Source organism: Rhineura floridana, chromosome 4 (assembly GCF_030035675.1).
Source record: "Rhineura floridana isolate rRhiFlo1 chromosome 4, rRhiFlo1.hap2, whole genome shotgun sequence".
NCBI classification, from domain to species: domain Eukaryota; kingdom Metazoa; phylum Chordata; class Lepidosauria; order Squamata; family Rhineuridae; genus Rhineura; species Rhineura floridana.
The window spans coordinates 204,324,776-204,351,754 of NC_084483.1; the positions used below are offsets into that span (position 1 = coordinate 204,324,776).

Below are 26,979 nucleotides of genomic sequence, written 5' to 3' on the forward strand. Positions count from 1 at the left end.
GGGACCCCTCGATAGGGTGGGGAAGGAGTAGTGCTCCCCTTCTGCGATCCGTGGCAGGGCAGCTGCTGCAGATCACAGGAAGGGAGCTTGCAAGCCACCCGCCCGTTCACTGGCTCCACCTACCTGTCTTTCCTGTTTTTTTGGGCTGCAAGCGTTGGTGGCTGAGGTTTCCCCAAGGTGCTGATGCCCCTGCCGCCTTCTTGGTTGATGGCAGGGATGCGTGCACGTAGCACCATGCGAGCCATCAACAAAGATGGCAGTGGAGGCTTCAGCCCCTTAGGGAAACCTTGGCTGCCATCTTGATTAATGGCAGCCCTGCGCACACAGCGCATACAGCCACAAAAGACAGGAGAGACAGGTAGGTGGGGTGTGCGTGTGTGCATGTGTGTGTGTGTGTGCCGGGACTCAGGGCAGGCTGCTGCCCAGGGGCCCTGGCATGCCTGGCCCCGGCCCTGGGTGCCCGCCAAATGTTGTTGGACTCCAACTCCTATCAGCCCCAGCCATCATGGCCTATGGTCAGGGATGATGGGTGCTGTGGTCCAACTTAAGAACATAAAAAGGCCACTAGCACATCTAGTCCAGCATCCTGTTCTCACAGTGGCCGTCCAAATGTAGCAATGGAAAGCCCGCAAGCAGGACCTGAGCGCAAGAGCACTCTCCCCTCCTGCAGTTTCCAACAACTGGCATTCAGAAGCATACCGCCTTCAACAGTGGAGGCAGAGCATAGTCATAGCGGTCAGTAGCCACTGATAGCTTTCTCCTCCATGCATTCGTCTAACCCTCTTTTAAAGCCATCCATGCTGGTGGCCATCGCTGCCTCCTCTGGGAGAGTTCCATAGTTCAACTATGTGCTATGTGAAGAAGTACTTTATTCTGAATCTTCCAACATTCAGTTTCATGGGATGTCCACGAGTTCTAGTGTTATGAGAGAGGGAGAGAAACTTCCCTGCCACGTTTCTCCGTGCCATGCCCAATTTGATATACCTCTGCCATGTTACCTCTTACTTCCAGCAACATCTGGAGGGTGCCGTCTTGGCTACCCCAGCACTAACATATATATGAAGGCTAGGAATGGAAGGGTCTGTCCCTCTCAGTTCTCTCAAGTTTCTCGTTCCTCCCGTCTTAAAGTCAATCCTCTAGATTTCTGCAGCAATTTGTGTTTGTTTTTTTTAGGAAAAATTCTTATGAAAATTCATCAGCGTTTTGGTGCGAATGTCTCCCAATAAACACATTTTTGTATGCGGGTTTGACTAAGGTACAAATTTTGGCAAGCAATATTCCCTCCTATGATGCATTTTAATGTCATTTTTCACTAATATATTCATTTTAATGCACATTTTTCCTCATATATGAACGTTTGTTTCTTTGTTTTGGCCAACATGGTTTGGCTGGAGGACTGCACTGCAAAATTCGGATAAGCGCAGATTTCAAAGGATGCCTGTATTTCAGTTCTCACGTTGTTTGATAGGTTCACCTTTAAATGTGAATTGAATCAAATTTCTCCCCCATCCCTGATGAAGGCTCATACGACTTTGCCCCATCACTTTGTGCCATTCAGATTTCCTTTTAGGAGTCTGACTTTGGTGGGATGCTTCGGAGAGTAGAGGATGGGGTGAGGGGAAAGGTGGCCAGAAATTACCCACTGAAGCCACTGTCACATCAAGGGGAGGGCAGTTTAAACATTCTGCCACAAGGTTATTGAAGATCAGAGAGTAACTAGCCTCGGACGCAGCTACCCCTGAAGTGCGTTGTGTCCAGGCCAGTTGATACATGCTCGGGCTTTGACCTGGAGGCGACCTCTCTGACCCCTGCTTTATCAGAAGGGAAGCAAGGCCTGTGGTGGCCTGAGGACCACCTAGAGAGTGTAACCTGAAGGACCCACAGAGACGTGAATGCAAAAAGGATCAGTCAGCGCAGGAACCGGCTGAACAGCAGACGCTCAGGAGGAGAGATGGTAGAATAGGAGCGGAGAAGTCTGTGGCCCAGATATTACTTTGAGCTGCTCACTTACTCATGGAAGGTATCAAAAATATTATGTTGCTCCTCAATGAGTTAGAGCCCCCCAGCTTGGGATACCCATGGTTCGACGTCTCCCAAACGCTAGACAGATTTGCAAATGGGGCATGGGTCCACACCTCTCCATCAAAATGGGGGACTCAGCATGCCTCCCAAAGTGGTTAAGCTACTCACCACCTACCTAGGAAAATGAAAGTCGGTGCACACGGAGCGCAAGACAAGTCGATTGCTAGAGAAGACTAAAGGAAGACATTTATAATGCCACAGGCGCACTACGCACTTCAAGCACTATGATACCACTTTAAAAGGCATGGCTTCTCCCAAAGCATCCTGGGACCTGTAGTTTGTTAAGGGTGCTGAGCGTTGTAGGGAGGCCCCCTATTCCCCTCACAGAGCTACAGTTCCCAGAGTTCCCTCGGAAGAGATACTGATTGTTTAAACCACTTTGTGAGGGGAATAGAGGGGCCTTCTAACCACGCTCAGCATCCTTAACTAACTACAATTCCCAGGATTCTTTGGGGGAAGCCATGACTGTTTAAAGTGATATGATACTGCTTTAATTGTCTGTTGAAGATGTGGTTGTGGATATATTTGTGAGTAAAAACACTTTAAGCCACATCCGCATGTAGATATGTCTCACTACATCTCCTCTTCAGCCTTGAAATGTCACACCTGGAAGGGCTGGTCTCACTCTGCTTGCATTATGTTTGCCTTGTAACACAGGCCAAGATTCAAACAAAGACACTGGCTGAGTACACACCATGCATTTGAAGCACTATTCAATGTTTTGCTGCTAAGATTATTCATTTGGCCTGTCATTTTGATCACATCTCTCCCCTTTTGAAGACCTCCAGAGGCGATTCGTTTTAGGATTCAGTATTGGCTTCTCGTTCTAACTTTTAGGCCCTACAAGATCTGGCTCCCCCTTATCTCTCAGCCCTTATTTTTTATTATAGCCCTGGTTGGGAACTTCCTTAGTTGAATTCTATGCTTCTGACCTGTCCCAGGATTTTTCGTTCCTAGCTTGGCTTTGTCCATTTCCCCTTGCCTCTCCATATTCCTGGAGCACTTGAGGACGGCTTCTTCAGTTACTGTTTTTAAAACTCTCTTTTTTCCAAAGCCTTTGAAATCTTGGTTTAAGTTTTAACTTTACAATTCTGCATGTCCAGACTATGTGTACCTGAAGGGTTCACATTGATGGTGCTATATAAATAAACAACAATAACAACATTCTTTCCCCCCAGGAATACTGGAAAATGTAGTTTGTTAAGGGTGTTGCGAATTGTATCACTATGAGAGGTAAACTACGGTTCCCAGGTTTCTTTGGAGGGATGCCATGTGCTTTAAATGGGCTCTAAAAATATGGTGTGTACGCAGCTGCAGTCATGCACACGCGGGATGAAGATTTTGGGTGTGGGACTCTGTTGCCTCCTCAGGCCTGGATTTCAGACACACAGCAGTTCCCCCGTACAATTTTATTTCCCTACAACCCAGGAAACTCATATTTGCAATTGGATATCGTAAAAATGCCCATAGAGTAACACCAAAAGGGATGTTCAGGTGAGGGCAACCTGCAACAAGCCTCCCCATGCTGTAGTGCCCCAAGCAATTTTCTTCCAGCTGACTCCCCTATGCACTCAAGGAAAAAGAAGTTTGAGTGACCCTCCATGGGGAGAGGGACGATTCAGGTCCCATTGAACTGGCTGGGACTTTTGATGCACAGTGGGGATGCATATTGTCATCTAGGGCCGTTCGGTTGCCATAGTGTAGTGGCAAATTCAGAAGGGCGGAGTCCCGTCCTGATTGCCACAGCCACGCCCCTTCACAGCCATGCCTTCTTCTAAGATTATACAACCTTCTAAGATTATAGAATAATCTGGCCAGGCTTGAACGCTGCTTTCTGCTTCTCTCTCACTGGCACCATTTGACTGTCCTTTCTTGCTGTCAGAGATACTGCTTGCGTTACTTTGTTCAGTGTCTTCATGTTTTTATCGCCTGCTGCTGCCAAACTAATTGATGATGTAGATGGGATGCTATCCTCAGGAGTCCCTGTCTCTTCTTCTTCTTCTGCAGTTGCAGAATTCTCACTCTCCACAACTTGTCTCAGCTTTCTGAAGGAGGAACTGATAAAGGCTTGCTTGCCATTGACACTCATTGGGACTCTTCCCAGTGGCTAACACACTCCTCTTACATGCTGATCGGCTCATAGCATATTGGAGTCATAGGGACCTTGCTGAGACCTGGCTCCCAAAAAAGTAAGAGGTCTATGACTCCCCGGGACGCTCCTGCTCGGTTGATACAGAAATTGTTTGCTCCCGGCTGCAGCTGGATTGGTACTTAGCTCAGCAAGTAGAGCTTGCAACTAAACTCTAGCATTAGGGACAAATGCAGGCACATCAGAATTTTGCATACGGGGTGAAAAAACACAGCACTGTGCCCACCAAACCAGATTTCCCAAACTTCTACTAGAGGCACAGTTCCTTTTCTGGGTTAAAATTAGAAAGATTAAATTATAACGAGGATGGCAAAAACTCGATTTGGAAGAGAATGGCGTTTTGGAGGGGATTTGTACGTATCCTCTGCAACAAAGAGTTGCTATCGCCCTCTCACTGCTCCAGCAAAGAAAATATCTGAACACATCCTAAAAAGGGGTCATTTGTAACCATGGGGGGGGGGGGAAAGAGTCATCTGCGAGGTATGTTAGCTGAGAGAGACACCTAGTGGGCGCCTGCAAGAATAGCAGCTTAGAGTACCTCACTTGGGCTACATATGCACACCATCTATCTAAAGCACACAGCTTCTCCCAAAGAATCCTGGGGCCCGTAGTTTACCGTTCAGACAACTACAGTTCCCAGGATTTTCTAGGGGAAGTCATGTGCTTTACATGGATAGGGTGGTATTCAATGCTAGTCCTACTTACAGCAGGTGCACTGAAGTTAATAGACATAGCTAACTTTGGCCCATTAATTTCAGTGGGTCCGCTCTGAGCAGGACATAGTTGACTACAACTCATGATGTGTATGCAGCCTTAGTCAGGAATGGCATGTGCTTGCTGGCTGCTGTTCCTCCTCCCTGCCAAGACCCTTCCTAAATCCTGTAACACAGCAGTGGGGAACCCTTTCAGCACAAGGGCCGCATTCCCTTCAGGGCAAGTCCCCCCTCACACACACATGCTAGAAGTGGGCAGAGCCAAAGGCAAAAGTGGGTGGGACAACAGATGTAAATTTTTTCAATCATTCAGTTAGGCTCATTTGTACACAGACTCACCCACACCCCAACCTGCAACCAGCAAGATTGATCAAAGTTAAGGAAATATCATAGCCAGACAAAAACACCCAAGCCTGCTGACCATCAAAACCTGGCTCTTTTTTGGGGAGGGGTGCCTGGGGTCGTTTGCCATTCCTTTTTGCGTAAAAGTCAGCGCATTGGTCTGGCTGCATGCTTGAACAGTCGATATAATCCACCCACATGCCTTTAAACTCGACCCCAGTTCAGCATTTCACACTCTAATGCCCAAGCTACTGCAAGGCACCTGGGTCTGAGGCACCGCCCACGCAGGCTGCAATGAGCTTGGGGTAGCAAACTGAGCGATGGAAGCTGTGACTGTTGTTCACACCCACCCACTTGCACGCACGGCTCTTTCCTTCGGGGTGAGGACCCAGACACCAGTTCGCCTCACCCTAACAGCTGACACAAGGCGCAGGGGCCCTCCAGCTGGCATCTGCCAGGTGGAGCCAGCCACCGAGAAGATGCTCAGTCCTTCAGAGAGCTGCTGGTTCGAATCCCTAGTGAAGGTCTCACAAGTGGAGGAGAAAGAGCACCTTTATCGGAAGCGCCCAAGCTTAGTGGTAGAGCACACGCTTTGGATGCAAAAGATCCCAGATCCAATCCCTCACATCTCCAGGTAGGGCTAGGAAAGACCCCTGCCTGAAACCCTGGAGAATGGCTGCCAACCAGTGTAAATGACACTGAACTAGATTGACCAATGGCCTGACTCAGTGCAAGGCATATCTTCCTACTCTTCTATGCAAAGGTTCCTGATTCAGTCCCTGCCATTTCCAGGTACAAACCCTTTGCTAAAGCCCTGGAAAGACCAGGCAGAACTGAATTACAGGGACCAATGGTCTGATTTGATATAAGGTGACTTGTTATGTTCCTGTGCCCCCTGATCTTGCTTCTGCCTCCCCCCCATCCCCGCTCCCATACAGGTTTGCAACTACCGGCGTACCCAGGTGGAAGAAGAGGAAAAAAAGAAATTGTGCCACGCACCCTCCATGACGTCACAGGCACTGCCCAATAAGTTCCCACGGCATCCATCGCAATCACAAGACACACAGCCGCGCAAGCCGCAATGGCCTTGTGGATGTGGGAATCCCAATTTCCTGATGCTGAAACATTGCAGTTGGGCTAGATCCAGAGAGGTGTAACGCACACTTGGTGACATAGCCCAAAGAAATGCTAGAGGGAGATGCAGTTTCACGTTTTGCAAAACTCTTGAATGATTCTCCCGTGATTAAGATGAGGAAATGCACTGGGGAACTTAGTATGACATCATGATTGTGTCTCATTTGGAGGTCTTCACAGAAGCCGGGATCTCGCCCACTGGCCATGGTCCCAGCACCAATTCGCCTGCTGGCCACACCCTTATGAACACAGGAAGCTGCCTTACATTGAGTCAGCCCAGTGGTCCCTCTTGCTCAGCTTTGTCGACCCTGACTGGCTTTCCACGGTTTCAGGCAGGGGTCCTCTCCCAGCCCTACCTGGAGATGCCGGGGATTGAACCGGGGACCTTCTGCATGCAAGGCAGCGCTCTCTGAACTATGGCCCCTCCCCTAGCAGCTGCACATTCAGTGTTAGTATGAAAGAGTCACCTGTGCACACGTTTTGCTTATCCGAAGTTCCCAGGTGCATGGTAGCTGTATATATATAACTTTAGATGCATAGGGCTCTTCCTTGCAGGGCCGTTAGGAGGGAGAGGCCTGCAGACATGAGGCATCAAGGGTATGGCCACCCGATGAGACCCCACTTTGCCTTCATGCATTTTTTCTTGTGCTTGACAATAGATCTAGCCTCGACAGTTTAAATTATTGTTTAATTGTTGGGGATGCTGGGGCAGACAGCAGTCTCCTTGTGAGTAAACGGCCTGGAATAGCCTTCTTTGGGACTCCCGGTCTTGCAGGGGACCATCTCCTCGCTTGAGAATGGGACAAGGCAGAAGGATGACCTCGAAGGGAGAGAAATACCAGACGGTTTGGCAAAGTCGGATTCAGAGGAAATTCCACAGTCGTCTCGCCAGCCTTCCACCATGAGTTTTTAAAGAAGTCCCTGGCCACTTTGCCTGGTGGCTATTGCTCAGGAAACAACAGGCTCAGGTTGATACTGCATCTCCGTGGCCGTGTAAAAGTCCTCGAGGGTGGACTGGAGGTATTCGAATGTGGGCCTTTCTTCAGGATCATCCTTCCAGCACCTCGACATGATTGCATAGAGTTCAGCTGGGCAGTTTTCTGGACAGGGCATCCGGTAACCCTGTTGTAAATGTTGGATAACTTCGGGATTGGTCATAGCTGTGGAAGGCAAAGAAAGAATGAACACCGAAAATGTTATCTCACCGCTTATATACCCAACTGATCTCTGCGCTCTGCAGGAAAGGGCTTCCTGCAGCTACAATCTAATCTAATCAAGGGGTCCATTCTGTACGATGTCAGAATCGTGCCTTGAGCGTGGTGGCGCCTACCCTTTGGAACCCCTTCCCGTGACATACCAGACAGGTGACAACCCCATTGTCTTTTCAGTGCCTACTGAAGAACTTCCTTTTCCAACAAGCCTTTTAAGCGGAGGGTGTTTTTTTTTTTTATCCCAGTCTATATTTATATTGTATTTGAAACTGTTTTTATGTATGAAATTGTTTTAAATGTTTTTATGTATGCAGTTGTTTTAATTGTTTATTATATGTGGCAGTTTGGTTTTTACTGCTGATTTTTTTATTTGTTAAATCGCTATGAGATGTTTTATAAACAGTGGATCATAAATAGAATGGAATAAATAATAAGACTCCTTTATAATCTCTCTCTTTTAGTATTTGGTGGGAAGAGAAAAGTAGTATCCAACCATCTGGAGAGGAGAAAGACTATGGAGCAGCCAAGCCTAGAACTGGGAACTTCTTGAACAAAAGCATCTCCCTGAGTGGTAAAGAATAGACCTGGACTAGGGAAGAAAACTTCTCTGCTTTGGTTTTCTGAGTTCCACATTATGCAGCCTTAAATTCAGTTCTGTAGAAACTTGTGATTTTTTTTAAAAAAATATCTTCATGAAAATTATCAGGATTTTAATGCAAATTACCCTTACTAAACACATTTTTGTATGCAGTTTTGACTAATGTACACATTTTTGCAAGCACTTTCCCCAAATATAATGAAATTTTGTATGTTATTTTCACTAAGATGTGCATCTTCACGCACACTTTCCCCTAATACATGCACTTATATAAACATTGTTTGGTTGAAAGTTCAGACTAAAACCTTCCCACCAAATACTAAAATAGTTGCCACTGCCAGGGATTAGGCTGGCTATTAACTCTTCAAGGCAAAAGCATCCTTTTCTAAACATGTTGCAAACTGATATGAGAGCCTCTGGTTTAAAAGCAGTGCAATCAGCTTAATAAATAAAAGAAAAAGTAGCCCTAAGAATTAAGAATGAGGGGATGCTATAAATTCAGCGGATCAAATAAACAAATTATCCTCAGCCAGCAGAATATAGCAGAGGCTACCATACCTGGATAGGGACACCGTCCATAGGTGATTATTTCAGTTAGGAGAACCCCAAAAGACCAGACATCAGATTTGATTGTGAAAACCCCATAGTTAATTGCTTCTGGCGCTGTCCATTTGATAGGAAATTTGGCACCTATTTGGGAAAGGATAAATTCATCATGAAAAGCTATCACAGAGGAGTCTCCCAGCAGGATTCAGATTCTGGGCATCCCTGTCAAGTCTATTTGATCTGAATTGGATGATAGGGGTCCCAACTTACTACACAAGGTAAGGAGGAGTAGGAGTAGGAGTGTTAGCACCCCTAACTTACACCCACCTGCAGCCCCTGCCATGCCTAGAATGCAACTGGCCACCATCTTAGTAGGGCAATGTTCATATAGAAGTGTCACATTCATATACTCTGAGAGAACTAGAAAAGGTCCTCAAATGCAAAGATGTGTCACTGAACACTAAAGTCAGGATCATTCACACCATGGTATTCCCAATATGTATGGATGTGAAAGTTGGACAGTGAAAAAAGTGGATAAGAGAAAAATCAACTCATTTGAAATGTCGTGTTGGAGGAGAGTTTTGCAGATACCAAGCACCACGGAAAAGACAAATAATTGGGTGTCAGAACAAATTAAACCAGAACTGTCACTAGAAGCTAAAATGATGAAACTGAGGTTATCATACTTTGGACACATAATGAGAAGACCTGATTCACCAGAAAAGACAATAATGCTGAGAAAAACAGAAGGGAGTAGAAAAAGAGGAAGGCCAGGGATGGATTGATTCCATAAAGGAAGCCACAGACCTGAACTGACAAGATCTGAACAGGGTGGTTCACGACAGATGCTCTTGGAGGTCGCTGATTCACAGGGTCGCCATAAGTCAAAATTGACTTGAAGGCACATAACAACAACAACAGCAACAACATTCATATAGGGCCTCCATGAGGCATAGGGCCATTTAGAGTGGTCAATATCTCTGATTAAATTTTGGGAAGGGATCCCATGGATCTGAGGTTATTTGGGATTTTACAAGCCTAGGCCCTGTTCAGACATTATACCCCAAGCAGACAGGTATTGACAATGGAGATGGGGTAGGTCTGTGGGGTGAGTGGGAAAGTAAGGCATGCTCTAGCTTCCACTCTCCACCCTAGGTAGAAGAGCCATCGAGGCCTGCATTGTCTAATTTGACCCTTTGCCTCTAGAAATCCATCTCCCTTTGCACTGTACAGGACAGGGTGGGGGACATTTGGCCCTCCAGAGGATGCTGTACTACAAGTCCCATCAGACCCAGCAAGCGTGGCCAATCGCCGGGGCTGATGGGAGTTGTAGTTCAGCAACCTCTGGAGGGCCACAGGCTCCCCACATCTGGTCTAGGGCATAGGCTAGGAGTGGCTAGCTTTTTTTGGCCAGAGTGCCACACTGACGGTCAGCCACCCCTCCAAAGGTCGCGTGCTAGTGGTGGGCATGGCCAATGGATACTTATATGCATGCACATGCACTCACCACACTTCCAGGCACACAGCACATTCTTGCACACCCACTGACATTTATTTATGTATTTCTATTTATTATTACATTTCTGTTCTGCCCTTTCCTCCAGGGAGCTCAGGGTGGCACGCATGGTTCTCCTCCCTCTCCATTTGATCCTCACAACAACCCTGGGAAGTAGGTTAGGCTAAGAGAGTGCGACTGGCCCAAGGTCACCCAGCAAGCTTCGTGGCTGAGAGTTGAACCCTTGTCTCCCAGGTCCTCGTCCAACATTCTAACCACTACACCTCAATGGCATTCATAGAATCAGAATCATAGAATAGTAGAGCTGGAAGGGGCCTATAAGGCCATCGAGTCCAACCCCCTGCTCAATGCAGGAATCATACGGTCAAACTTATTCTCGCACACAAACCCACATGCAGAAATACACAGCACAGCACTGCCCCCCTGTCCCACTACCAACGTGTTGTTGCAGAGTAGGTTTTTTGTCTCAGCCATTACTGGATACAGCAGAATCAAAGTAGAAAGGGGAAAGAGAAACTAAACTCAAAACTCAGGAAGGCTGTGGAACTCCCTGGGTCTAGGCGAACTCTTTAGTGGGTTTTCCTTTTCTGCACAGCAGGTATGAATGAAATATTGCTTATTCAATCAGGCATGGTGAGGGGTCTTACAAAGCCCTCTCCACCTCAGTGCTGAAGTTGGGTGGGGGTGACTTCTACTTTTCATCTGTAAAGGGCAGGCAGAGGGGGTTTTATCTCTCCGTTTCGGCCCTGAGCATCACAGCACCAAGATTGGGTGATATTGAGCTCTGTCTGCACTTTAGAGATTGCAGGCAGAACGCCTTGTCTCCTGATCTCAGCACTGAGCGCCCTGGTGCTAAGACAATCAGATAAAGCTGGGGGGAGGGCTGGGGGTCCACTTCCTGCAGCTTGCAGGTGCAGATCCAGGCTACAGGTTAGCCACCCCAGGAAGTCATTTTTTAAAACGTACTGCTGTCGATTTCATTTATCAGATTCTTGAGTTGCGTTTTTGCAACTTCAAGAACAGACCTGGAATAACTCCCAGTGGATATCCATGAATGGCTCCCTTCTTATTGTCCCTTAGATGAAAATTAAAGATTGTCCCAGGGTGTGATCTCAAGGCACACAGGACCACCACTTTGCAGAAGCTAAGCAGGCTGGGTCAGGTCAGTGCCTGGATGAGAGACCACCTGAGAACCATATATATGCTGCCTTGGGTTGTTGATGAAAGGCAGGTGGGATAGAAATGTAAGGAAATAAAGTAAATTCTGGAAGGAAATGGTAGAATATAAAGCTGGACCTCTTGGAATTGCTGTTGATCACAAGCTGAATATGAGCCAACAGTGTGATGTAGCTGCAAAAAGGGGAAATGCTATTTTAGGCTGCATTAACAGAAGTATCATTTCCAAACTGCATTATTAGTTCCCTTCTATTCGGCACTGGTTAGGTCTCATCTTGAGTACTGTGTCCAGTTTTGGACACCACACTTTAAAAAGGATGCATACAAACTGGAACAGGTTCAGAGGAGAGCAATGAGGATGATCAGGGGGCTGGAAGCAAAGCCCAGACTTGGAAGAACTGGGCATGTTTAGCCTTTAGAAGACTGAGGGGAGATATGATCGCACTCTTCAAGTACATGGAAGGTTGCCACACAGAGGAGGGCTGGGATCTCTTCTCGATTGTCCCAGAGTGCAGGACATGGAATGATGGGCTCAAGTCACAAGAAGATTTCAACTGAACATGAGGAAAAACTTCCTAACTTTTAGAGTGGTACGACAATGGGATCAATGACCTAGGGAGGTGGTGGGCTCTCCAACACTGGAGGCCTTCAAGAGGCAGCTGGACAGGCACCCGTCAGGTATGCTTTGATTTGGATTCCTGCTTTCAGCAGGGGGTTGGACTCGATGGAGTTATGGGCCCCTTCCATCTCTACTATTCTCTGGCTCTATGATTAGCTGGTCTCTAGGCTCAGGGAAGTATGTGTAGGAGGAGATGCCAGGGACCAGAGAACTGCGGGTGACAGGAGTAAAAAATTATGACACCCTCTGAGTGGACTGTGTTATGCAATTTTTGATTCTCTCCTTTCCTGCGCAGGGCCATGGGGAAAAGACTTCAGGTGACATGCATTCAGCGCTAATCACTAGGTAGTCTTTTTCAAGGCCAGCTGCAGACAGCCAATGTATATACATGCAGCAGGATGAGGAGCAGGATCAATTCACTAGAAAAGACAATAATGCTGGGAAAAACAGAAGGGAGTAGAAAAAGAGGAAGGCCAAACAAGAGATGGACGGATTCCATCAAGGAAGCCACAGACCTCAGCTGACAAGATCTGAACAGGGTGGTTCACGACAGATGCTCTTGGAGGTCGCTGATTCATAGGGTCGCCATAAGTTATAGTCGACTTGAAGGCACGTAACAACAGCAGCAGGATCATGAGATGAAGCTTTTCCCATACTGTACCATTTCATATGGCAAATGTGGTGGGTGAGATGTTGTATGTTCAGTTGGTACCCCATCAGAAAAGAAAGCCAAACTTTCCCTGCACATGGAGCACTTGAAAATTGCTGGGGGCCTTGGCAGACCTCTTAACGATTTTTCTGCCTGTGGTACCAATTATAATGCTTTGTCTTAGATGCTGCATGATTTTGAATTGTATTTCTATTGCTTCCTTTATTTCTTGTCTATTGTATTTTAGTGTATTACAGTTTGAATTCTATTTATTTATTTATTTATTTATTTATTTATTTATTAAACTTGTATACCGCCCCATAGCCGAAGCTCTCTGGGCGGTTTACAATAACTAAAAACAAATACAATTTAAAATACATCTTTTAAATTGTATTTGCTTTTAGTTATTGTAAACCGCCCAGACAGCTTCAGCTATGGGGCGGTATACAAGTGGCATTTGACTCCCACTGCAAATCCGCAGATGTGACGTGGACCACCCAAATGAAGCTCATAGACCACTGGTGGTCCACAGGCCACAGTTTGGGAACCCCTGAAGTAGATTATATCCCTTACTCCTTCTTTCCTCTTCTCCCAGGCATTTTAGCATTTGTTTTTAAATTGGTTTTTTAAAAAGTGTTTTTAAATTTGTATATTTGTTTCTAATGTTTTTAATTGTTGTAAACCGCCGAGAGAGCTTCGGCTATGGGGCGGTATACAAATGTAATAAATAAATAAATAAATAAATAAATAAATAATAATAATAATAATAATACCTCCCAAGAATAATAGAGATGACCATTGATAAAGACAAGCAGCCTGATCTATAGAAGTATGCGTGCTTGAAAAAGCTAGCATTTTACCCTCCACCAGTGGTGACTGGTGGTTCTGTGTGAGTGGAGCAGTGAAATCCACTCCTGCTTTCAACACCTTGGAAGGTCGTTGAACATTTGGACTAAAACTCAGAGCAGATTCCACTGCCCAACTATGCCCACTCCACCTAAGGGTTCAGCACTTTGGACAGCTCTTTGAAAGTTTGGACTAAAACTGGAGTGGTTTCCACTGCCCCACTGACATGGAGCCACGAGCCATCACTCTCCATCTTGCTGATGCCACGGGAAAGACAACCTTTAATTGCACCTCCTTTACCGCAAAGCTCCAAGTGTTGAACCAACCTTCTTGTGCAAGGTATTCATTCTCAATGATCCTAGCCAGTCCAAAGTCCGCAATTTTGCAACAGAGGGTCTCCGATACCAGAATGTTGGCTGCTCTGAGGTCTCTGTGGATGGAGTTCATTCTCTCGATGTAGGCCATCCCTTCGGCGACCTACGAGGGAGGAGGACAATGACAGAATGTAATTGCATGGAATGATTTTGCAGATCAAGGATATGGGTGCTTCTGTGGTTAATAAATGGAAATGGAAACGGACTGCCTTCAAGTAAATTCCAACTTATGGCGACCCTATGAATAGGGTTTTCATGGTAAGCGGTATTCAGAGGGGGTTTACCCTTGCCTTCCTCTGAGGCTGAGAGGCAGTGACTGGCCCAAGGTCACCCAGGGAGCTTCATGGCTGTGTGGGGATTCAAACCCTGGTCTCCCAGGTCATAGTCCAGCACTTTAACCACTATGCCACAATGGCTCTCTGTGGTTAATAGTGATGGGCAAAATCTGTCCTTTTGGGGTTTTTTCCCAGGTTTCTCATTTGCCCAGTCTTACGTTCAATCCCCCACATAAGTGTACACTGAAAAAAAAGTCCTCATGAACATTCATCAGCACTGTATCATGAAATCACTTTGAGATACTCCATGAAAAGCAATTAATAAATGAAATCCATAATAGTAGCATTACTTTCATTGCAAATGTCTCCTAAGAAACATATTTTTGTAAGCAGTTTTGCCAAACATACACACTTTTTTGCAAGCAATCTTCCTTAATATCATCCGTTTTATGTTACTTTCACTAATGTATGCATTTTTATGCACATTTTAACCTAGTATATGTATTTTCTGTACAGATTACTTGGCTGGATAAGGGCACTGCAACATGTGAAGACGTGCGTATTTTGCAAGATGGATGCGTTTCACTTTGCATCTTGGTTTGGAACGTGTCAATTAGGTACATTCATCTCTAAATGTGAACTGGATTGAACTTCTCCCCTACCCCAGGGGTCAGGCACCCTTACCACCAGCCTGTATCATGAACTATCAGGGGGCAAAGGAGACTGTACACCCCCCCATACACAAACCAACACATACCTAATTACATTGTGCCTTTGCGTGCATTTTAATTTCAAACCACAATGGGAGGTAACCTCTGCAAAGCCGAATGCAAGTATAATGAATGGATGGATGGGTACTTCCATACGAGCAACAGAATTTGCAAGTAGAGTCTGCAACAAAATGTTGCAGTGTGGAGTACCTGGATTCCAGTCACCCCATTTGATTCCCCTTCCCACCGGTTTTCTATTCACACACCCCCAACAGTCAGTATTCCATCACCACTTTCCCCACTTGCGATGCCCAACACCTGGCATTCAAAGGTATGCTGTGCTGTCCAACTGTGGACATAGAACACAGACACTGCAGCTAGTCACGCTTGATAGCCAGGTACAGCAATCCTAACTATAGGAAGATGGCAGAAGCTACACTGGCTTAAGTTAAGCCAGTGTAAGTTACCCCTATTTTATTTATTTATATCCTGTCCTTCCTCCTATTCCAAATGCCTTTCAGGAGTGGGGCTACTGCCAGCTGACCCAACTGGAGCCTAATAGAGGGAAAGCAAGTCTTGAAAATAGAGTTTGACTGAAACCACTCCTTTTGCCCGTGCACGTTCTGCTGGGTTGCCAGGTCATGTGACCGAGCTGAACAAGGTTTGCATTAGATATAGAGAGCCACCATATCCTAACTCGCTCATCCCAGCAGATCTTGGTTTGGATTGTCCCCTTATTTGCTTTCTTTATTCATGAACATATTTCTATACTGCCATGTAAAATATCAGCGTAAAACATAAAAACATAAAACGCCATCAAAAACAGTAGAGATCATCATTAAAATGGCTAATCAAAAATTTTAAAATTAAACAGCTGCGAAGGCCTGCTGGCATAAAAAGGTCTTCAAGGGATGCCTGAAAATGAAAAGCGAGGGTGCCTTCCGCATCTCTGTTGGAAGAATACTCCACAGCTAGGGATGGAAGGATCTGTCAATTTTGGTTCTTTCAGTTTTTCGGTTTTCTAATCTTAACTTTAGTTCTTCAGATTTCTACAGCAATTTGCATTTGTTTTTTTAAAAAACCTTATAAAAATTCACTAGCATTTTCGTGCAGATTTTTCCTAATAAACATATTTTTGTATGCAGGTTTGACCAAGGTACACATTTTGGGAAGCAATATGCCCTAGTATAATGCATTTTAATGTCATTTTCATTAATATATTCATTTTAATCCTCATTTTCCCCTACAAGTGCATTTTTTGCCAACATGGTTAGCTGGAGAACCTTACTGCAAAATCTGGATAAGTGCGAATTGTGAAGGCTGGCTGTGTTTCAGTTCTCATATTGTTTCATAGTGCTGATTTAATAGATTCACTTTTAAACGTGAATTGAATCTAATTTCTCCTCCATCCCTTTCCACAGCATGGGACTGGCGACACTAAATGCTCAACTTCCAGTTGAGGCCATTCCAGCCTTGGTAACGTGGGGGACAACTCCCAGCCCTCCTCTGGTCTCAAGTGATATGAGAGCTCAGGTGATCCTTAAGACTTTCTGGACTCAAGCTGAATCCATGAATTTGTCTAATCCTCTTTTCAACCCATGCAAATTGGTGGCTATCACCACCTCTTGTGGGAGGGAACTTCAGAATTTTAATTATTCACTGTGTGACGAAGTACTTTCTTTTCTCTGTCCGGAATGGAGATAGTAAAAGCTGTCAATTTCAGTTTCTTGAAGTTACTAATTTTTCCAGTCTTAAGTTCAGTCCTCCACATTTTCACATCTGTTTGCGAATTCTTTTTTTTTTTAAAGTACTCACAAAAATTCAGCAGTGTTTTAGTGAGAATTTCCTCCTAGTATACCCATTTTTGTGTGTAATTTGGCCTAATATACACAATTTTGCAAAGTAATTCCCCCAAACAGAAAGCATTTTTCTATATTATTCTCACTAGTACATGCACGCTTTATCCTGGTATATGCATTTCTGCACAGGGTTTGCAGATGCCAAAGGATAGCTGTATTCGGTATTGTTTCAGAAAGTGCATAGTAGGTAGATGAGCCTTCAAATGCTAACTGAGTAGAATATCTTCCCAGTACCTAGCCCTGAATCTTCCAGCATTCAGCTTCACTGGATGTCCCCAAGTTCCAGAATGTTTTTCTTCCTCTTTTCAAATACTAGAACTTGGCTTCATTGTATATTACCGCCTATATCAGAAGAGATGTGCATCTGTATCCCAGTGGTTGGAGATCACAAGCGAGAGTGCTGTTGTGCTTGTGCCCAGCTTCCCAGCTTCCCAATGGCAGCTGTGGGAGACAGGATGCTGAACTAGACAAGCCTTTGGCGTGATCCACAGGGAAGGGGCCACAGCTCATTGTTAGAGACATACTTTGTATGCAGAAGGTCCCAGGTTCAATCCCCGGCATCTCCAAGTAGGGCTGAGAGAGTCCTCTGTCTGAAACCCTGGAGGGCCGCTGCTAGACAGTGTAAACAACACTGAACTAGATGGACCAAAGGTCTGACTCAGTATAAGTCCTATGTTCTTAACATAAGACACAGAACATACGTGTTCACAACAGTGCCGTACAAAACAGAGAAATCCCTCCAAACCAGTTCCAGAACCTGGGGACGTCCAATGAATGTTGGAGGATTCAGGACCAGCAAAAGAAAGGACTTCTTCACACCGCGCATAATTAAGCTATGGAATTTGCTCTCACAAGAGGCAGTGATGGCCACCCATCCTTAAAAGAGGATTAAACGAATCGAGCTTGGAAAAGTTACTTTTTAAAACTACAACTCCCATCAGCCCCAGCCAGCATGGCCACTGGATTGGGCTGATGGGAGTTGTAGTTCAAAAAAGTAACTTTTCCAAGCTCTGACGAATTCATGGAGAATAATACTAGAACTTGGAGTCAACTCATGAAGCTGAAGGTTGGAAGGTTCAGGACAGATAAAACAAAGGACTTCTTCACACAGCAGATAGTTAAACTGTGGAATTCGCAGAGCTTGGGAAAGTTACTTTTTTGAACTGCAACTCCCTTCAGCCCCAGCCAGCATGGCCACTGGATTGGGCTGATGGGAGTCGTAGTTCAAAAAAGTAACTTTTCCAATTTTATTTTTTTAAATTGAAAGATATATCTTTCAAGGAATTGAAACCTCTCTTTGACTTTTTGTGGAAAGAATAAAATAATGTTTATGAGATTTGATGATTAATTAAGATAACTACTGGAGGAAAGTGATTTTATAATATAATTTTAGAGATAGGATTGTTATATATTCTAGACCTATAACTGATCTGCGACAAATCAGAAGTCGACATTTTATTTTATTGTTTAATTGTTTTTGTTTTGTTTTTTGTCTTTGAAAATTTGAATAAAAATTAATGATAAAAAAAAAAAGTAAATTTTCCAAGTTCTGGAATTTGCTCCCACAGGAGGCAGTGATGGCCACTAACTTGGATGGTTTTACAAGAGGATCTGACAAATGCATGGAGGAGAAGGTTATCCATGGCTACTAGCCAAGCTGGCTATGTTGTCCTTCCACTGTCAGGGAGCCTCTGAATACCTAGTTGCTGGGAATCACATGTGGGGAGAGTGCTCTTATGCTCAGGTCGTGCTTGCATGCTTCCCATGGGCATCTCGTTAGCCACTGTGAGAATAAGAAGGCGGACCGGGAAGGCCACCAGGCTGATCCAGCAGGGCTCTTCGTATGTTAGAACAAAGCGAGACAAGCAGGATGGTCCAAAGATGGCTAAGCCCCTCCATTTTGTTTTGTTTTGTTTTGTTCAGTCTGAACAGGCACAACAATTTTCCGCAGTGCAGAGAGTTTGCGGTGTGCAAATTTTTGCTACCTTGTAACTTTCATGTGGTTTCAAACAGGATGTGAAGACAATATTTTCCACCAATATTTGAGACACTCAAGCCTTTAGGCTCAAAGGCTGCTCGTCTCAGTGGAAAATGGGTGTCATTTCCTGTCCTGATGTTAATGAGATAGTGGCAGATGATTGGCTTCCTCTCATGAAAGCAGAAGAGACGGAGAGAGCACTAACAAGGGTGACCACAGGACGAAGTACACCCTGATAACTTTCCATGTTTAGGTTTTGCCTACGAGTTTGCGTATGAGCGGTCAGCACAGTGTGTTGCTGTAACAAACACAGCGATGACGATAGTTGTCGCTGGCCAGCTTCATGAGGTCAGAGCACCCTGCATTTCTGGTGCAGCACTAAAAATGCACCCTCCCTTTTTGAAGCAACATGGGATGAGCGGGCAGTTCCATTGAGAGTTCTTATCATGCTTCTTATTTGATACCTCAGGTTCCCTCTAAGGAACTCAGGCAAGCGAACATGGTTCTTCATGATGACCATCAACCTGGATGATTTTATAAGAGGGTGGGACAAGTTTATGGATGATCAATAGCATCCATCGCTACTAGCCACAACGGCTCCACAGTTGGGGGCAGTACGCCAGTCGTTGGGAAGCACATGCAGGGAGAGTGCTGTTGTGCTCAGGTCTTGCTTGCAGGGTTCCCTTCCCATGAGGGCATCTGGTCACCCCCTGCTTTTGCTGATCCAGAGGTTCTAAGTGGAAAAGGCTTTTTCTTTTCTTTATTCCCCTTCCCACCCCAATATGCTTCTCAAAAGCATTTTTACCCATCTGCAGGAATTTCCTCTCCTTTCACACTCAGGTTGCATCTTATTCTTCCAAACCTTTTCTTCATCCCTTCTTCCTCTCCTTTTACACTCCTTCCTCCTATGCCAGCTTTCCTCTATTATCCCCATCCTTTCTATTCCCACTTATTAACCTTTTTATCTCACTTTCTTATATGATATCCTAGCTTCCCTCTAAGGAACTCAGGCTGATGCTGGCATTTGTCCAGTCAAGAGACTTTTCACAGTTGGGGGTGCGGAGGAGACAAGGGAGGAGGCACTAGACAGATGGTGGCACAGAGGCCCACTGGTGGGTCCCAGCTAGGGATAAAAAGACCTCTCCCTTTTGGTTCTCCCAGTTTCTCATTTTTCCAGTCTTAAAATTCAGTTCACATTTCTGCAGCAATTTGCAAATTTTCATTTAAAAAAATCCTCGTGAAAATTCTCTAGGCTCTTAGTGCAAATCTCTCACACTTTTTAGGCAGCTTGAAGTAATGTACAAATTTTCGCAAGCCATTTCTCGCCATATCATCCTGCATTTTTGTATTATTGTCACTCATATTTTCATTTTTATGACCCCTGTCCCCTGCATTTTTATAAACAGTGTTTGGTTGGTGAACTGCATTGCAAAATGTGAATAAGTGCAAATTTCAAAGGATGGCTGTGTTCCAGTTCTCATGTTTTGGAAAGTGTGAGTTTGATAGATTCAGCTTGAAACTGAATGACGTTCTGGCCCATCTGCAGTCATGGCCCATTGCTTGAGAAACACTGCCCTGCACCAAGCTGCCTATAGGTACAGCTGCCCCCATAGGTGAGGGATTCACTCCAAATCCTGCCATTCTTCAAAACTATAATAATAATAATGATTACAATTATAATTATTTTAGTAAATTTATATCCTGCCTTTCCTGCCCTTTACCATGAGAAATGATAAAACAATAAAAAAAACTTTAAAACATCTTAAAAAGAATTTCAGTACAGATACATACTGGGATAAAGGTCTCTACTTAAAAGGCTTGTTGAAAGAGGAAGGTCTTCAGCGGGTACCAAAAAAAAGATAGAGATGGTGCCTGTCTAATATTTAAGGGGAGGGAATTACAAAGGGTGGGGGCCACAACCTAAATGGTACGGAACAAACCTCCTGATGAAATGGCATTTGCAGGAGGTCCTTTCCTGCAGAGTGCAGTGACTGACTGGATATATAAGGGGTTAGATGACCTTTCAGGCACCCTGGTCCCAAATTTTTGTGCTCCAAAACTCCTCTCCCCCCAATGAAATCCAAATGTTGGCATTGAAGGTATGTGCAAGACTGACCTCTAAGTTTGCATTTCAGAGTTCCAGAAGGATCATAGCTGATGGGACCTTAAAAACATCAGAGCGTAAGAAGAGCTTGCTAGATTAGGCAAGTGGCTCATCTAGTCCAGCTTCCAGTTCTCACAGTGACCAACCAGATGCCTATGGGAAACTTGTGATTAGGACCCGAGTACCAGAGCACTCTCCTCTCCTGTGAGTTCCAGCAACTGGTATTCAGAAGCGTGCTGCCTTTGACCATGTAGAGGCAGAGCACAGCCATCATGGCTAGTGGCCTTTGCTCGATGCATTTTCCTCTTGCAAGTGCAGACTTTAAAGAAAGCTAGATTCGGGATGGCTAGGGTGCCCCAAACAATGTCACCCACGAGCTTGGGAAAATGCCAAGACCTCTTTCAATTGCAGCTTTAAGATGAACCAATCCACCCACCTGGGCTGAAATGTCTATAAGTTTTTTGAGAGACTGCTTGCTTCCTTCCTCTGTCTGCAAGAAGTCCAGCAGGCACCCTGCAACAGAGGAGAAACATAAATTGTTCGCTTCATGGGAACTTTTCATTGGGCAAGGATGTTGAATAAAGACACCTTTACTGAACGAGTAATAGAGGGGAATATTCCTATGTTGGGTTAATAAAGCAATCAGCAAATTCTGGACTGAGGAGATACAAGAATGGAGCAATATGAACATTAACTTTTTTTTGGGGGGGGGCAACTTTTACAGAGATGAGTGAAATAGATTATTTATTTAAAATATTTCTATCCCGCCCTTCGACCCTATAATAAGGCACTCAGAACGGCTTACAAAAATAAAATCAAACACGTACATAATAAAATTGTAAACAATAAAATCACAAAAACATTAAAATAAATTAAAATACATAAAATACTACACACACACACACATACAGGGAGTGGTACTAAAGGGGACTACAAGGGTAAGATTTAACCTAGAAGGCATAAAATCATAAAATCAGTGTCAGGCTCTACCTTCAGTCCCTCCCAAAGGCTCTTCGGAACAAGATAGTTTTCAGAAGTCTCTGGAACACCATCAGGGAGGGAGCAGAGTGGACTTCTTGGGGTTGGGTGTTCCTATTTGCTCCCATCCTACTAAAATTCCCAGGGCAGACTTCTGAAAAGTATTTGGCCTATTCATTGGCTATTGCAAACAAAATGATGAAACAGTTGCTAGATTTCTCAAAGACCCATGCAGAGGCTTTGTTAATCTAATTGTATCTTGTTTTGTTTTCATATAAGCACCATGGGTGACATTCAACTAAGTCCTACTCACAGTAGACCCACTGAAACTAACGGACCTACATCAGCCATGCCCATTATTTTGAATGGGTCTACTGTGAGTAGGCTTAGCTGGATGCAACCCCATACATTTTAACTTGGCGTATGTTAGAAATTGTATGATTTGGGGTTTTTAATTTGCTTTTATCAGGTCTGTGTGAATGAGTAATAAAATGTGTATGGTATTGATGTAAAGAGACTCATGCTGCATACACACCACATATTTAAAGTGCATTTAAAGCACATTCTCCTCCCCTGCCCCAGGAATCCTGGGAACTGTAGTTCATCCCTCACACAGCGACAATTCCCAGTGTAATGTGAGTAGGAACTCAAGTGAATTAGAAGTAATTGTATGGGGGAATCAGTTGGGGGTGGGACCAGTAGGAAAATGAAAATAGAGTTTTTGGTTGTGCAGCAACACACTGTGAAGTAAAGTTTGTTCCTTCTAACTAGCATTTGTGGTTCATTTCAAATCTTGCAAATATTACACCCAGCACTCTTAACAAACTACCGTTCTGAGGATTCTTGCAGGGAAGGGAAATGTTTGCAGCCTCAGATTCTGCATTGGAATGCAGATCGACACAGTTTACTGTGAACACAGGTCCAGCTGAAGCATCAAGTTGAGAGAGCCACTTACGTAGGCGAAGCTGCCATTGGCCTATCTAGTCCAGTACTGTCTACACTGACTGGCAGTGGATACCTGTCCTACCTAGAGATGCCGTTGGGGACTGAACTGAGCTACGGCCCTCCCCCTCTTACCATTGGCCATGTATTCCGTTACAATGTAAACCGGCTGTTTGGTGACCACAGCGTGCAGCCGCACCAGCTTGCTATGCTGCAGCCTCTTCATCAAGTTGGCTTCAGCCAGGAAGGCGTCAGGAGCCATCCTGCCCTCTTTCAGAGTCTTTACTGCCACCTTCACGTTGTTCTTGTAATATCCTGCAGAAGAAAATTTGGAGTGAGTTAACGACAAACTGCTCTGTCACCTTTTGGAAATTCAGCCTTGAGATGCGCACAGCTAAATTCCGATGCACATGTCCATTTTTAAAAAAAAAAAAAAATATATGGCTCCGCCAGGCAACTTATTTATCAAGAATTCATGCTGATTTCCTTGCACAAAGCTTGCATGGAGGTTCTACAATGCCTGCTCTTTACTGAGCATTTATTCTGGTTTGTTTGCAGGGAGGTATGCATGACAATGAGCAATCCAGCCGGATTTCAGCCAGATTTGTTCGTGCACAGATTATGTGCCTTCCCGTTAATCAGTTGTTATCCCATCCTTTTAATGCATTATGCCATCACTTTCCTAACCGCAAAAAGTCTGTCTGTTATAAAAAGTGGAGTTGATGCACCAAAATGCTTGAAGCCACTTTGTGATTGATTGGTTATATGAGGGAGTGAGATAACCTTTTAAGCATCCTGGTTTGGCTACAAAAAATCCATACTTGGAGAATGAGTTTGCCCTTGGTATAGAGGAGTGATGGGGAACATCTGTGGTCTTCCAGATGTTATTGGACTCCCATCTCCCATCAGCTCCAGCAGAGCTTGGAAAAGTTACTTTTTTGAACTACAACTCCCATCAGCCCCAGCAGGCGCTGGCTGGGGCTGATGGGAGTTGTAGTTCAAAAAAGTAACTTTTCCAAGCTCTGAGCTCCAGCCAGCATGGCTAGTAGTCTGTGACAATGAGAGTTGAAGTCCATTGATATCTGGAAGGACACAGGCAGCAATGTAGCGGGAAACTCAAATGAGGAGGGTCCCTTCCTGATAGTCACAGCCACACACCCTCCCCCTTTTTTATTATGCTGCTGGACTGAGAATGAGATCCTTGTTAATGCCTTCTCCCACAACAACAGATGTCCCTAGGAGCCAATCAGCATGAAAGGGAAGTGTGTGTTGGAATAGGCAAATGTTGCGTGTTCTCTTTAAGGGATATTTGGGGAAATATCCCATGTACCTGTTTTACCATGATGTAACTTCCTAATGGGTGGGGTTACTTACCTGACTTCCTCCTCCTTTGTCCTGGGGGATTTTTGAATATTCTCCATTGCTGATCTTCCTACCTTTGAGAGAGGCCGCATGGCATGATGCTCTCTGCTAAGAGCATCAATACAAACACCAAGATGGACTGAGACTTCTATATTTTCTTTCATCTAAGCTACAGCCTATGTTTCTAACATGTGAAGAGGTTGTGAGTAAATGTTTTATCTTTTACCTAAGAAGATTGTGTCTGTTGTTATTTATATAGAGAAAGGTGGGGCTGGTTACATTCTCACTCTGCTGCTTGTGTTTTTATATCTCTGCTAAGAAATAGGACCAACCATAATTAGTTCCTATTTCTCTCTGGTATTTTTATAATACCGAACAGTGTGTTAGCTACTGAAAAGAGTCTTCTCAGTGGCTGACTCACCTCCTTTCACTCTGGCTCCAATCAACAAGAAAGGACAAGGAAGCAAGATAGAAGACTCTTCTCAGTGGCTAACATACCCCCCGTTTCATGCTGATAGGTTCATAGGATGCTGGAGACATAGGGACCCTGCTGGGACCCAGCGACCAAAAAAGTAAGGGGTCTAAGACCTCCCCAGACCCAGACGACTACATCTCCGGACACAGGTCCCCACTCTCTGGTATAGATAAACTATACTCCCTATGTGGTAAAAACAGATCGTGTTAACCACTTAAAGTAATTGTCAGGATCGGCCCCTGGCCATTTTGCTGCTTGAGACAAAGGACAAGATGGTGAACACCCCATCCTACAATTCCATGTGCAGAAGCTGACCACAGTGATAGTTAGGGACATAGGAAGGTGCCTTATAGACAGTCAGCCCATCCGTCCATCTAGCTCAGTATTGTCTACATTGACTGGCACCAGCTCTCCAGGGTTTCAGGTAGGAAGTCTCTCCCAGCTCCACCTGGAGATGACGGTGATTGAACCTGGGACCTTCTGTGTGCAGATGCTCTGCCACTGAGCTACAACACAGTCTTGACTGTTAGTTGAACGCCAGCAATGGGACAGCAATGGGGGTACAGGGCAGGCCAAGAGGCACACCACTCTGTCCAACGGTAGGGCCAGCCCTGATAGCTGTGTTTTACTAGAGAAGAATCTAATGAGCATAAGGTTGAGATGGAGCCTACTCTAGGATTTAATGGTAGATCCTGGCTCTATTATCTGAAGGCTCTTTGGACAGGCATTCCAGGATGAAGCAAGCCAATATTTCTTTGCTTGGAAGGGTCAATACAGCTCATGAAAAAGGCTCCCAAACTGAACACATCTTGCAACCTAGCTATCGAACATGTCCCTTTTAATTAAAGCAGTGGAGATTTCTGATAACTGGAACTAGATGGACCTTAGAACTGATCCATCCAGAGATGATCTTCTCATTTTTTGCTCAGTCCAAGTTTTTGCTTTTCACATTTAAAGCCCTATACAGCTTGGGGGCCGGTTACCCAAGGGACCACCTTGCCCCATATATTCCTGTCCAGCAACTGCATTCTTCTGATGAGACAATTATTCTGTAGGCCCCAGAGATATCAACAAGAAACTGGGTCTTTAGCGTTGTGGCACCAGCTTTATAGAATCAGCTTCCATGTGAACTTAGACAAGTGCCAAGCATTTTGGCTTTTAGGTGGCAATTGAAAACTTGTCTTTTGAAGAAGGCTTTCCCAGAAGAGTGACTCAGCCATTTTATATTGTGTAGTATACAGAATTTTGTAATTTGATGCATTTAAGATCTGTATATTTCATCTTTCATGTGTGTGTGTGTGTGAGTGTTGGTGTTTTTTTTTTCTCTCTCTAATATTTTGTAAGAGTTGAACAAGTCACGCTGCAGTTTGCATAGCCACAGACAGGTGGTACTGTGAACTACAGCCAGGCTGGGCACATGTAGAGTGAAGGAAGGGGAAGGAAGGCAGGTGATTCAGCAGAAAGTGGAACAGTGAGTGGGTGGGTGGTGGCAATGGTGGGGTGGAAGGAAAGCAGGCAGCTGAGTGCACAGTGGGAGAGTGAGCAGGGGGTGGCATCATGGGCGACCCATGGATCTGCTTCATGAGAGGCCTCAGAGACACTACCGTGAGGCCTTCTCTTCCTCCAGGCCAGGTGGGGGGGCAGGGAGGAGGGCAATTGAGACTGGGCAAAGAGCAGTGAGAGATGGGGGCAGGTACTTTGGTGAACTGGGAGGGGGAAAGGGGGCCCTTGGCAACCTGAGGGAGGAGGAGGCGCTGGTGTGCAAAGTACACAGGGGTGGAGCCCCTAGTGTGTGGGCATGGGTGGGTAATGTGTGTGTGTTTTAAGGGGAATGCAAGTTGAAAGGTTTATGTATGTGCATAACAACTGGCCATTGTGCACATAATCCTTCCATGCAGAGGGAATTGCGTACATTTCCCGGTCAATAAACATAATCTCCAACAGGCCTTGGGAAATGTGGATATATTGCCTGAATTTTGTACATTCTCTAGCCATTATGCATAATCCCTATGTTTACAAATCCTTTAAATAAATAAATATTTCCCAAAATGTCAGACTCTCAATTTTTAAAATTTTAAAGTTAGAATTTCATGACATTAAAAATACATCCTGCTGGAGGAACAGAGATAGTGTATCTAGAATTCAGACAAGGTGACTGCAAGTATACTTAGGATAGCTCAGCTGGTTGTGCCTGCATTGTGGAACTCCTGTTCAAAGGAGATCTGCTAGGCACTCACCTGGAAGGCCAAAGAAGAGACGGATTGATTCCATAAAGGAAGCCACAGACCTGAACTTACAAGATCTGAACAGGGTGGTTCATGACAGATGCTCTTGGAGGTCG

General features: G+C 44.9%; 1 protein-coding gene across 2 annotated transcripts in view; it reads right to left on the reverse strand.

Moving 5' to 3' along the window:
- Positions 1–7,129: 7,129 nt before the first annotated feature.
- Positions 7,130–26,979, reverse strand: part of BLK (BLK proto-oncogene, Src family tyrosine kinase) — a 62,597-nt gene continuing 42,747 nt past the window's right edge. For both annotated transcript variants that reach the window (XM_061626494.1, XM_061626493.1), the window contains 5 exons: positions 22,937–23,116; positions 21,318–21,394; positions 13,908–14,058; positions 8,788–8,919; positions 7,130–7,580 (listed from right to left, as the gene is read on the reverse strand). In XM_061626494.1, coding sequence (XP_061482478.1) covers positions 7,369–7,580; positions 8,788–8,919; positions 13,908–14,058; positions 21,318–21,394; positions 22,937–23,116 — 752 coding nt within the window. In that variant the 3' untranslated portion in view covers positions 7,130–7,368. The remainder of the gene's footprint in view (positions 7,581–8,787; positions 8,920–13,907; positions 14,059–21,317; positions 21,395–22,936; positions 23,117–26,979) is intronic.